The sequence below is a fragment of the Talpa europaea genome (genome assembly GCF_964194135.1).
Source record: "Talpa europaea genome assembly, chromosome: 5".
In the NCBI taxonomy this organism is placed as follows: domain Eukaryota; kingdom Metazoa; phylum Chordata; class Mammalia; order Eulipotyphla; family Talpidae; genus Talpa; species Talpa europaea.
The window spans coordinates 97,784,904-97,799,095 of NC_140071.1; the positions used below are offsets into that span (position 1 = coordinate 97,784,904).

At 39.8% G+C, this 14,192-nt stretch overlaps 1 protein-coding gene across 1 annotated transcript in view; it reads right to left on the reverse strand.

Moving 5' to 3' along the window:
* Positions 1-302: 302 nt before the first annotated feature.
* Positions 303-14,192, reverse strand: part of ANXA3 (annexin A3) — a gene marked incomplete at both ends in the record, with an annotated part of 57,643 nt that continues 43,753 nt past the window's right edge. Inside the window, 3 exons of the mRNA XM_084233286.1 lie at positions 303-362; positions 7,988-8,110; positions 10,452-10,510. Of these exons, the coding sequence (XP_084089412.1) occupies positions 303-362; positions 7,988-8,110; positions 10,452-10,510 (242 nt within the window). The remainder of the gene's footprint in view (positions 363-7,987; positions 8,111-10,451; positions 10,511-14,192) is intronic.

The following is a 14,192-nucleotide window of genomic DNA, read 5'->3' on the forward strand; positions in this document are numbered from 1 at the left end:
TTGCACTTAGTATTTCACAACTATGCAAGATTCTCACTTTTGAAACAGAAATATAATTTGGATAGTATTAGTAGATTCTTGATACCATTTTAAAATTTCATCTATAAACTACTATATTATTATGAGATGCTTCCAAATGATCACTTTTTATTACTTTGTTATGGAACAATGAACATTTCTATTAGGAAAACAGGTTACTGCTTACACTTGCTTGTACTCTCCAATACTGTGAGATTGAAGTAAGGAGAGTTGATGGAGAAGCCCATCACGGGAGTAAGAACCTTGGTGATTATGTTTGTGACTCAGTCATCTCCTCCACAGATCTTTAAGAGTGTGACTTCATAGTCTCCAGAAGTATCCGACTGCAAAGACAGATGGGAAATGGACAGATACAGCATGAATAATGAGGGGGCCAAAAATGAATCAAATTCTACAGCACAAGGGAGTCACTGGGGCGTGAAACTCATGACTTGCACCATTTAGTAAAATGCACCTGTAATGTCATCATTTGTTCATATCTGAATATAATGATGTCCTAGCCTAACTTCTTTAAAATATATGTTTAGGGCCTCCCCGGTTGAGCGCTGCGTTGCGAGGCTGCCCGCAGCCTCTGCAGCACCGGTTCAATCCCTGGCTGCCGGGTGAGGGTCCCACATGGTGTGCAGACCTCTCCTGCTGCCCGCTGCTCCCCTCAGCAGTGCATTTCGTCACTCTGCCTGTTCTGTTCCTCCCCTCTGGCTCTGGTGAATTCTCTCACCTCCTGCGCTTCTGGCTGTACCCAGTGCTTGTATAAATAAATAAATCTTTTAAAAAATTAATAAATAAAATATATGTTTAAATTCTTTCTGATATATTGTAATTTGTTTCAATTTAAGTGTGCATCAATTACATAATACTACATAATATTTATTTTAACAGTGTTAAAAATTATATGCCAAAACAAGCTCAAGAACTTTCTCCCACAACCTCCCAAAAGAAAAACAAAAACCTGACCCTCTTACTGCAAAGGCATCACTTTTTGTTTCCCAAGATAGAAACAAAAAGTCCTTGTTACATACTCTTCCTTGCTCCTAACACCAAGCTGAAGTTTTTACGTTTTTTTTTAAAGATTTATTTATTTATGCATACAAGAGCTGGGGTATAGGCCAGAGATGTGGGGGGTGAGAGGATTCACCAGAGACAGAGTGGGGAAAAGAACAGGAAGACTGACTGAAATACACTGCTGAGGGGAGCAGTGGGCGCAACAGGAGAGGTCTGCCTTGCCATGTGGGCTGCTCCCTGGCGGGCCAGGGAACGAACTTGTGCTGCAGAAGCTGCGGACTGTTTCATAGTGCAGTGCTTAACTTAACCTCTTGCACTACCAGGGAGGCCCTAAGTTTTTAAGTTTTAATTCATAAGTAGCTTTTGAATCTTTACTCTTTCTTCTCTCTGATTATAGTCATAGTGTTACAGGGCAGCCCCGATATAAAATGGGTTGTCTGACTGTGGGTCCTCACCCGTGCACTTGAAAGGGACTTAATACTCCACTGCAGGTACACAGGAAAGGTTAATAAAAGGTTTATTCACAAAGGAAGGGGAAATGAGGAAATGTACAGCTCAGGGAGAAAAGCGGGAGATAAAATCCTAAATGCGTTCTACCTGTTCTGCCGATCTGGAATCCCAAATGGCACTCTGAGAGCTGGCAGTGAGCCAAGAGCCATGAAGCCAAGAAGAGAGCCAGACCCCAAGGTCCACGTGTCTGTTTTTTATGCCAAACCTGGCCGCTTAATTCCTCCCTGGGGTCCCTGCAACTTTCCCTTTGGTGGTGACAGGATTTGTCTTTCCCAATGTCTTGATGGCTTTGGCCTGGGGTGGGGGTGGAGTCCACAAAGCCTGCATGGAATTAGCTCAGGACATCCTTTTCCCCTAACAATAGCTACTCTAATATGACTATTATAATAACCTATCACCCCATGTTTCTTTATCTCTGATCCAATTTGTTCCTCCCAGCCACAGTGATCTTTTCAAAATATACTTCTAAGCATGATACTATGTGCTTGAAACTCTTTAATAGTTTCCCATTATCTTAAAGCTAAAGACAACATTTTAAAAACTTTGCCAAAAAGATCTTGTGTGATGTGGTCACTTCAGTCTCATTTTTCATTATAATGTTTCTTCAATCACAAGGTTTTTCCATTCATAATTCCTTTTGTTAAAATGCTCTACTGTCTCCCAATCCCTACAAATTTTGCCTTGTTAATGTCAATTCATTTTCAGATCTGAATCACAACTTCCTCCGGGAAACATGTCCTATAGGGGAAAGCCCTCTATTATATAGGATCTTATAGTACAATATCTCTTTCTTTTATACTTAATATAGTTGGAATTTATACATTTATTTGTAATTCCATGAGGACAAGAAGCATGTTTCTGTTTTGCTTGTATTGTAACTCTGAGGCTGTCATATTGAGTCATTGGGCAAGCGGACAGCTTCAAGGGTCAGATTAGAACAGGAAAAAGCCTCAAGGAACAGTGAAGTCTTCCAGAGATAAGGGCAGCAAATTACAAAGGGGATTAATCAACCTCCTTCACCTCCACACCCCCCATTACAGGCAGTAGGACATTACCCTGACAAGGACGACAAAGAAAACGGAATCTAAGATAAGGCTGGGATGCAAGATGTAATTCTGGGCACAGAGACATTAAGACAGGAGTGAGTGAGACCACCTAGAACTAATCAATCACAAAGAGACTGATGGGACTTTAGAATCCTTAGGAATATATTCCTCCAGGCATGACTCCACTTTGGCTTCCTTTCCCCTCCCTGGCCTGGGGGTCCTACTTTGTTTCTGTTCTTTTCCTCCTTAATAAGCTTTTCCTTATGTCTATCTCTAAACAAATTTGCCTTTTTTCCCTTGCCAGCCTGAGAGTCAGCGAAGTTCCTGCTGCAGCCTCACGAGACACCATGGTCAACTAGTGTCTGGGACTCAGTGTTGCCCCTGAAGCCTGCAATCAATTCCCGGCTGGGGAACTGACCTGAAAACCTGAAATTCGGGTAACAATAACATGCATTCAAACAATATTTTCAAGTGAATGCATGAGGCTTAAACTCCTTGATGTGAAAAAGCTCTCCTTCAACTGAATTCACCTTACCATTTGGATTTTACTTCTTAATATTCCCCAAGGTACACTAGCCAATCAAGTAAATGCCTTTATTCCTTCTTTCCCTCCTGTTCCTCCCCTTACATATACTTCTAGAGCACACACCTTTGAGATCCTCTAACCAGCATAACACTTAACTCAGGAGGTTCTCAACACTTCCTGATTAACCTAAAGGACAGGTTTGAGACCCATTTCCCTCAGAGATACTCTAATATAATCCCAAATGTCTTTCATTCTCAATTCCTTTATTACTATCCTCCATACTCTACAATCTACTTTTTAATTGTATGTTGTTTCATATTATCTTCTGATTATTTTATTTTTGTCCACCTCAACTCTAAATATAGATTGTAAGTTAACTGAGAACAGCTACTACTATGTTTTCCCCTAAAGGGTCTACAATTGTGCTATTTATTAAAAAGTTACTTTTAAAATAAAAAACCCAATGAGTTAATTTGAAAGATTAAGTTGGCTTTATTAAACAATTCATGAACTGGGAAGAATCCCATGAGCAAGCAGAAAGGCACTGCCAAGAACCTGTACAAAATGGAAGCTTTTATAGTCAGAAAGAGGATGGGACAAAGTTATTAGCAAAAGAAAAGAAGGATTATTTCAGGCAAAGCCAAGTTCTATTAAGGAAGCAGGGGAGTTGTCTAATGCAGAAAACCTCATTAGTGTGACCAGGAAACTCCAGATGAGCTAATTTAAATTTCTACTTTTTGGGAGAGGGCTGAAACTGCAATTAGGTTAAGTATTAAGTTTTGATGAGGATTGGCATAAACCAATTTTGGGCCTGTTGTCCCCTGCACCCCACCTCACCCCCTTTTTTTAACAGTACTATTGACGAAAAAAATCCACCAAAATGAACTTTCATCCAAATTTTCTACTAATATTTTATTATTAAGTAATAAGAGATGCATATTTCCCCCTACTGTTAGGGAGAAATGATGTCCTGAGCTAATCCCATACAGGCTTTGAGGACTCCACCCCCACTCCAGACTAAAGCCATCAGGACATTGGGAAAGACAAATCCCATCACCACCAAAGGGAAGGAGGCTGGGACCTGAGGGTGGAGTTAAGCAGCCAGGTTGGGTATAAAAACCAAACACATGGGCCTTGGGGGGCTCGCTATCGCTCGCCTCCTGGCTTCAAGGCTCCTGGCTGGCGGCCAGCTCTCAGAGCGCCATTTTGGGATTCCTGATCGTTGGATCGGGTAGGACTCACTTAAAACTTTATCTCCCACTTTTCTCCCTGAGCTGTACATTTCCTCATTTCCCCTTCCCTTGTAAATAAACCTTTTATGAACCTTTCGCGTGTGCCTGCAGTAGAGCATTGATAAGTCCTTTTAAGCGCGCCGGTGAGGACCCACAGTCAGGCACCCCGTTTTGTATCGGGGTTGCTCTACAACACTACCTACTATTTCCCTTTCTCCTCGCCACCAATCATCACCTGAGAAAGGTGTTATGAGCAGAAAAATGTCTAAACAATAAGCAGAGGAGGAAAACAGAATCAAGCTGAGATGATCTATCCGAACTCTAGAACCTGAATTACAAAAGTTTAACTGTATGAAAGATCCCATTCATCAGCAGTGAAAACATAATGAGATTACTCAATGTGCGTTGGGTGGTAGAAATGAAGAAACCTTATCTAATTTTAAACTGTAACAGGGTGGTCCCCAGGAAATGGGAGGTTCCAGGTTCCCTGCCCCACCCAAATGGAGGGTGGAGCTGAGCAGGGAGAGGAGAAGCTGAAGAGGAGACTGAGGAAGGAAGAAATCAGGATGGAGAGCAAGAAGGAGACCTAAAGGAGGTGCATGGAGCCTAGAGACAAATAAAGAAACTACGCTTGCCTTTTGGTTGTGGACTGGGTGACACAGATGTGGGTGAGACCTGTGGGGAGGTGACAATGGCAGCTTATATATTGATTTTGATTTTGCTCTTTTCCTTCCGGGCTTGTCTGGTTGTTTCTAACCCTTTTCCGTGGGTCCCCACTGGAAGATGCTTTAGACTTGTGGCAGGCTTTGGGGCCCTGCTCTAGGCCAATCCCATTTGGATGGAGTTTTACCCACGAGGAGATGGGTAACTTTGGGTGCTTGATTTAGATCCTAGATTCTTTGCCTTTCCTGTATTGTTTCCTAGTTGTATTAAAGTTCCTTCCCATTAAATTCTCATGTTTTGTGTTGATGCGGCGGATGGCAGAACCCATTTAGAATAGGCAGGTTTGCGGGGTTTGGGCTGCCCCTCTCCCTGCCCTGTAACAAAACTACAAACTGAACTCTACAGCAATGGGTATTTCTTTCTGTAAAGATACACATAAGTTTAAATATTTCCTAATACAATAAGCCTCAATTACCCAGAGCATTGTGGGAGGGAGAGTTACTGGGTAATTTAATTTTCTGGTTTGCTGAGGGTGAACCAAAACCCCTCTTTGTGTTTCAACCTTGTTACTGGCAATCTTTATAATGTATGAGTCTACTTTCTGCCTTAGTAAGTACAATGTGGTTAAGTTTATTGAATCTTCCTCTGCTGATTGAAACTATTGTAATGTGTCAAGATCGATTCAAATTGAATTGAGTGCAAACAATTGATGAAATCTCTGAGCCCCAGGCACAGCCTGAGAGTCTAAGTTCCTGATTTCAACTTTTGCATATATCTCTTTCGGCAAAGATTTAGTGCAAAAACAAAAGATCTGGTTAAAAAAAGATTTTGGTGATGTGATCTAGTTGATTGATGTTCATTCATTCAAAAGCCATTTGTGGAGACTGAGAGAGAATATGCAGGCCAACATGCATCAAGGGTGGCTGTCATAGATTAATTAAAGGGTTAAGGGAAGGCTGGACCAAGGACTCTGGCTGTTCAAGGGGAAACAGGAACTTGATCTAAGCTGTGGCATCCCCAGTGGACATAGCTCGTGTCACCTCCCACACAGCAAGGTCGTGTAGGGACTTGACAAAGCTCACTCTCCAGGATTGGGATTCACATGATATACACATGACCTTGAAGCTGGGGGCCAGGGTATTACGCAGCTCAAACTCCATGCTGGATTTTGGACCTGCCATGTTCAGTGCAAACTTGTTTCTGTCCCAGCTAAGCTTGTCTTCCAGCTGGAGCCTCAGCAGTTCTAATTTAGATTTGCTTATCTCGGCCTCTGCCTCTAATGTTCTCCAACACTAATTTGCTTGAGATATTTCACGAGGTGGATAGAGTGACTAAGGCATAGAAAGAATTACAATTTTGCCTGTGGGATGTCTGCAGTCAGCAGGGCTCATCTTTTCACCTAGTCAGCTGCCCAGTGGCTGGGATGAGTTGATCTCACCTTCAATAACCTTGGCTCTCATAGTGTTTCAGGGAACCAGCTTGGTCTAACATTGTCATTTATTTATTGGAGACATTTTTACCCACTCTGGCAGATGTGTAGAAAACAGTCTTCAAAAGGAGACTGTCTGGCAGGTGTGGGGGCTAGCCCCTTAATTCATCTTGTACCAGTTACCATATTCTTTTTTTTTAAAGATTTATTTTTATTTATTTATGCATGCAAGAACTGGGGTGTAAGCCAGAGTGTGGAGGTGGGAGGACTCACCAGAGACAGAGCAGGGAAAGGCAGATCTACTGAAATACACTGCTGAGGGTTGCAGCGGGTGAGTCAGGAGAGGTCTGCTTCACTATGTGGGTTAGCTCTCTGGCTGGGGATCAAACTCATACTGCAGTGGTTAATGATAGCTTCATAGTGCTGAGACTTAACACCTTGTGCCACCAGAGAGGCCCCAGTTGTCATATTCTTACTTGGACTATAACATTTGAGCTTAATATGGGGAAGCCCTTTGCACAATTTTTGCCTGCCTTACTTCCTTATGAATTTGAATAATTTGTCATTTATTTAGGGTTTCTATGTATATAATCATATCAACTGAGGTTTGAGAACAACAAAAATTGATTTCATTCTTTAAAACAGGAAGGAAAGAATATAACTTTATAGGAAGATACTCATCCAAATTGATAGAATATAAAGAATTTATCTTTTATCTTTAATCAAGAAGCTATTAAAGACTGATAATATTAATTTGATACAAAATTGAAAAATACCACCAGCCATGCCAAAGGACAAATAATAAACTGGAAAAATGATTCATAGACAAAATGTATATCTCCCTGACATGAGAGAGATATTTGAAATTAATCCAAAAAAAATAAGAACCCTATTCTAATATACTAAAGAGCAAAGAACATAAAAAGACACAGTACAGGAAAAAGTACAAATGGCACCTAAAACATGAAAATATGTTCAGCCTCATTCAGACAAATGTATTTATATCTGACTCAGCAATCCAACTACCTCTTGAGAATTTATTCCATAGGTACCCTTCTACCTTATGAAACTAAATATGCATATTACATACAGTACAGCACTGTTTGTAATAGCAAGAAATTAATTATACTTGTTGACGTGGTGTATACAAATATGGCAGATGTTAAAAAGAATGAAAAATCTTCCTATAGACTTGTGTAAAACACAGAAACTTAAAGTATGTACTTTCCTTCATTGTTATAAAGAAACTGAAATAAATAAAAATATTACAATGTTAAAAATAGGTAAACAATTTGCATTTGCAATTTATAAAAGAAAAAATGTTGACGACTATTATGTACTTGAGATGTTTCTAGAGCTTAAAAGTAGACACTACCTTTAAAGGATATTTTGCTATTACTATTTAAACTCAGAAAATACATTTCATGCTGACAAGGGCAAAAACTTAAGTTACATACCTACACATTTTAAAGATTATAAGGGAAAGAGAATGGGTAGAGAAAGGTAAAATGTGTTTTATTACTTTTGTAAGGAGACTCACTTTAATTGCTGAGTAAAGAGAATAGCCATAATGCTTCTTAAATTCAGCTCGAATGTCCAAAAGGTCAATTTCTGATCTGGAAACCATTATTCTGTTCAGAGTAAACTCATCAGTTCCAGCACCCTGTTAAAAATTGAAGATTTCCACAATATAAGTCTCATTGGTAACAAAACAATGCATATAGGTCTATATTTACAAGAAATAGATAATGGTGCACGAAATATCCTAGCACAGCGACTTTTTCATTTACCATCAACCTTATTATGCATTTATTCAAGAAAATATTTACTGAGCATTTAGTAAATTTAGTAAATATTTACTGGGCCAATACCATGCTAACTACTGAAAACAGAGATGAGATGCATTAGCTTTCAGTTTTATAAGGGACACAGGCAAGAAAACAGGTGATTACAATATTTTCTGATATATGTGACACACTGGGTATATGGATATATGTGAAACACTGACTGGGTATATGGTGGTGGGAGGGGGGCGCTAAAACAGATAAAGTACTGGGAAAGGTCTATCTGAGAAAGTGATATTAAACTGAGGTCTAAAAAATCAACCAGAGGCAAAAAGGGTAGGATTGTCTAGAAAGAAGGGGAAGTTCTAATAGAGGAAACAATGTGTGAAGGTGCAGGGCAGGAAAGAATGACACACTGAAAAATACATCATAAGGAAGGATACAAGTCATGTGTCTGGAAAAATGGGACCTTATAAACTAGGAAATGAAATTCTGATTTTCTTTCAAGTGTGGAGAACTGTCACTTTTAAACACAATAGTATTGAGATGAGATCAGATTTGTGATTTCAGAAGATTCCTCTGCTTAGCAATATGATTGCAGGGCAGGAGTTGGATGAAGATAATAGAATAAGACTAGCAACTTTGGGGTCCATGCAGAGATGACTACAGTGCCAAAAAGAGATGATAATGATGGCCTGAGCTGGAATCTTGGCAGTGGAGATGGAGGAAATAGGTAGATGTAAGAGACAGTTATAAAGGCAGACTGACAGAGCTGAAGAATGCATCATATGAGGAGAATAAAGGGAGGGAGAAGCATGAAATTCCTGTGTGATGAATTAGGTGAAAAGCAACACTATTCAGTTATTTATTCATTCAACAAATGTTTATTTAGCATCAACTATATGCCAGATATTGTTCTATGCACAGTACATGTTTTAGTGAACAACATAGATTATCTCTGTCCTCATGGAGTTTGTTTCAGTGGATGAGCCAGACAGTAAAGAAAATGAATGAGTTTTTAATGGTAAGAACTCTGAAAAAAATACAAAGCAGGGAAATGGAATGGAATGTGACTAGCAAGAGTCTACTTAGCTGTGTAGTGAGGGAGGACCTCTCTCTCTTTTTTTAAAGATTTATTTATTTATACAAGAACTAGGGTACAGGTCAGAAGCACGGGAGGGTGAGAGAATTCACCAGAGACAGAGCGGGGAACAGAACAGGCAGATGGACTGAAAACTGCTGAGGGGAGCAGCGGGAGAGACAGGAGAGGTCTGCTGCACCATTTGGGTATCTCCCTGGTCGGCTGGGAATTGAACCCACGCTGCAGAGGCTGTGGACAGCTTCACAGCACTGCACTCAACCCACTGCACCACTGGGGAGGCCAGGGAGGACCTCTCTGAGGAGATGAGATTTTCCCAGAAGTGAGCAATAAGAAGTCAGTCAGAGGTAGATTGTAGGAGGCACATTCCAATTAGAGAGGGCAACAAATGGAGAGACAGACATGGGGAGAGACTTAGAATAACCAAGAAACAGAAAGAAGGCAGAGGAAGTTAAAGCATAGAGAATAAGGATGGGGGGATGTTCAAAGAGTTAGGCAAGGCCAGGTCTTCTTGGAGCTTATCCACTGAGATGGCTGCCCACAGGATGGGGAGCAGACTTTTGGTAGAGGTCATATGAGGTAAACGATGTGTTTACTTTGGACAGAACTTTGACGGGCTTCCATCTGAAATATCCAGTAAATAAACTGAGGTAGGCATCTTATGTGTGCCAGGCTCTGTGTGAGAGGCTGAAAATATAAAAGATCAGGAAAATTCTTGTATTCACGGAAGTGACCAACTGTGGCAACAGACTTGAACATACAGGATTTCATAATCATGAAAGGTTGCTGACTCATCTTGGTTTATTTTAAGTAAGGTAGCTTGAGAGGTCATTGGGCCTAATGGTCAAGGTTGAAGTTTGATATTTTAAAATAAGTTCTGCTACTTATATTTCCTGTGACGTGGAAGAAATAATTTAGTCAACACCTCACTATAGCTAGCTTTCTAATGACTACTATTAGATTACTTCTTACCACCCTATAAGCAAATTAGTAGACAAATTGCCTGCAAAAGAGAATCCATCAAAGTGGAAAAGAAATATGAAATTTCATCAATATTAAGCAATATTTTTACATTCTCCTTGAGGGAAACTAAGAAATGCACATAAAGTTTCCAGACCAACCTTCAGAGCTTGATGTAGTCTGTCAGCTAAAAAGGCAGGCGTGTTCCTTGCACAGTGAACTGTTATAAAGAACAAAATAATATTCATTTTCATTTACTAGAAACTAAGTTAATCTATAGTAATATGTTTTAAGAAAAGATTCTTTGGGTAACCATACACGCTACCCCATCTTCACTACTGGCTTTTATTTAAAATGAAAGGAATGAATAATTAGCCTGAATTTCAAAGACTTCTACCCTCCTATTTGCACAGAACTTTAGCATAGTAATTATCTTTAGCCATGGGGAAAATAAAATTACCTGCCAAAGAAACTCCCACGGCAGCTGACTCATTCCAGATCCCAGACACACCAACACCTACGCTTGCATTGATAACTCCCTAGGGTATGCCATTGGTCCCTTTCTAACATCTTTCACTATTGATGAATAACTTGGTCCCAAGACTGCAGAGGTGTTGCTCCAAATAACTCATTAGGTAAGAAGAGACACTGCAGTTCAAGCTAAAGCCAATTTTTCCATTGGAAATTCTTCCTCTTAAATGACTGGATTAGACTATATATAGGCTGCTTAATTACATTGGAACTAAATTTAGCAGGAAAAAAAAAAGCTACCCTCTTGTAGTTCTTTATTTTGAAATAACAAGTAAGGCAGGAAAAAAACCCAAGAAAACAGAAATTGGCAAAATCTAAGTAAATCAATTATCTTTTAAATGAAATGAAAATAGAAAATGAAACAGAAAAGCCTATAGAGAATAAACCTATTGATTGCAATATAATTACTTTTATAATCTTAAATCTGATCTGCAGCTAGGTATCTGACAAAAAAGAATACATTTTATAATGAAAAAGACCAACACAAGAATAACTGGTTTTCTCATAGTAGATTATAGTTTCTCCAAAGATAAGCTATAAGGCTTTTGATTTGTGTAAGTGATTTAAGGGAAAGAGTAAAAAAATGTATTTGAAACTTGAACATGGCATCTGGTATAAACATGAAGACAGTTTTAACTGTGAGGCTGTCTGAGAAGAAACTGACTATTCAAATTGGTAATACCTATTTTTTTTCCTAACCTATATCAAGCAAACCTTAATGATTTGATCAAAAGTTATTATGCCCTTTTATCCTATTAAGCTTTTTAATTATCTCCCTCTCCCCTAGATTAAATCCTTATAGAATCCTTTCTTTTCATAATCCTTTAGAGTATCCTCTGCTTTAGGCTCTTAATCACCAGGTTTGTGTGAAAAATTTGAGTGGCGGTGGTATGTTTTAGTGCTAAGGAAGCTTTCTTCAACACACAGCACCCTAAGTACAGAAACTCAAGGCCTCTTGAGTCCATGAAAGGCCATTACGAAGATCAGGGTTCACAAATGCCCCTTTCTTGCCCTGTATGCTGTCCTGTCAAATTTTCATCAGGCCTTTCTAGTCCCTCAGGTCCTTGGCTTGTTCCCCAGGCTGAGCAAGCACAAAAATGCAGAACATGCCCCCACTATCAGATCAACTTATACAGAGAATCAGTTGACACAACGGGACACATTTCCTGTGAAACTCCATGATCATCCTCTCCTCTCTACCCCCTCCCCTGTTTGCCCAACTTCCTTAAAAATTTCTTAAAAGGTCTGCTCAACAGTAAAAGAAAAAGCCTTTTCTGTTTGAGACTTTTGCACATTTCTGAGATCAAAGTGTTCTCCCTATTATATGATCAAAAGTTATTATGCCCTTTTTTATCCTATTAAGCTTTTTGAATAAAGCCTCTCTTGAGTCCACACGTGTTTTTATTGACAAGGAGTCGTGTTCCCATCATGCATTTCTAAGATGATTGAGCTAAGATTTTTTTTTTATGTAAAAAACAACATGTTGACAAACTGTATTAGATTTTGCTCTATCACATATCCAGACTGGGTATATCAACAGACACATAAAGTAGACTGGTGGTTACCAGGGGCTGGAGGCTAATGCTCAATGTGCACAGGGTCACTCTGGGGCTGATATCATGAAGTTAGATTGTGGTGAAGGCTGCATGCCTCTGGGACTACACTAAAAAGCAATGAATTGCAAATATCTGGTGAGTTTTATGGTATGTGCGTTATGTCTCAATAAAGATTCTTTAAAAAATACTTTTGAAATTCAACAGCAAGAAAAATAGAAAATGAAAGAAAAACATAAAATAGAAATAGAAAATAGGCCATGAAATACAAAGTAAATGTGATGTATCTTGACTTTCAGTTAGTTGAATTATAAGGTATTTCTTTTACTTGATAAAATAATGTACATCATAGTCCAAATTGAGTGAGAATTTATACATTTCAATAAAGTTTTCCCAAGATTATAGCAGGCAAAGGAAAATGCAGCAAAATTGATGTGAAGATGAACAATATGAAAAATGGAGTACTGAAAAAATTTACAGGCTGTATCATCACCACTGGAACATTCTCAGAACTAATTATGAAGATTGACTCTATTCCATTTCTTTTTTATTAAAAAAGAAGCTTTTCCTCTCGGTATATTATTTAGCAATCCAGTCAAAGTCAACAGTGTTTTTGAACAGCATCTGGATTAAAAGCTCTATTCTTGGCACTGAAGAGAGGATCAGAAGTTAAGTGAAATAAAACACCTGGAGGAAGCCAAAGCACAGGGCCTAGGTAGTGAGTGCTCGTGGCTTCCTGGTATATTTTCTGTAATTTACTTAAAAAAGCTTCACCAGCCACCGGAGGAGGGTCCCGCATGGTGCGCAGACCTCTCCTGCCGCCCGCTGCTCCCCTCAGCAGTGTCCTTCTGCCTGCTCTGCTCCCCGCTCTGGCTCTGGTGAATTCTCTCACCCTCCCGCGCTTCTGACTGTACCCAGTGCATGTATAAACAAAACAAACAAATAAAGAAAGAAAGCATGCCTCTATAAAAAAAAAAAAAAAAAAAAGCTTCAGCACTGACTGTGTGATATATGGGTACTTCAGTCTATGTCTACAATGCAGCGCACCAGAGGGCTTGGCTAACACCACAGAGTGACAGCCTGACTGCGTAGGTTAGAAGCCCACCTCTACACGTACTTTCTGGGTAACCTGCAGAAGGAGTTTACTGTTCTTATTTTTTTTAAAAAAAGATTTATTTTTAGGGCCTCCCCGGTGGCGCAGTGGTTGAGCGCTGGGTTGCGAAGCTGCCTGCAGCCTTTGCAGCGCCGGTTCGATCCCTGGTTGCTTCCGGGCCACCGGAGGAGGGTCCCGCATGGCGCGCAGACCTCTCCTGTCGCCCTCTGCTCCCCTCAGCAGTGTACTTCGGTCCTTCTACCTGCTCTGCTCCACGCTCTGGCTCTGGTGAATTCTCTCACCCTCCCGCGCTTCTGACTGTACCCAGTGCTTGTATAAATAAATAAATAAATCTTTAATTAAAAAAAAAAAAAACTTAAAAAAAAAAGATTTATTTTTATTTATGCATATAAGAATGGGGATGCGGGGATGAGAGGATTCACCAGAGACAAAGTTGGGAGCATAACAGGTGGATCTACTAAAATACGCTGCTAAGGGGAGCAGCGGGCGAGTCAGGAGAGGTCTGCTGCGCCACAAGCTAGCTCCCTGGCCAGTGATCGAACTCTTGCTGCAATGCTTGATCGTGCTAATACTTAACCCCTTGCGCCATCAGGGAGGCCCCTGGTTGCTATTTTAAAAGAGTTTATAGCATAGTGAAAAGCACATTTAAATGTCAGATAAGTATGTATTTAAAAATACAGTTGGAGGTATCCTAATTGGGAGAT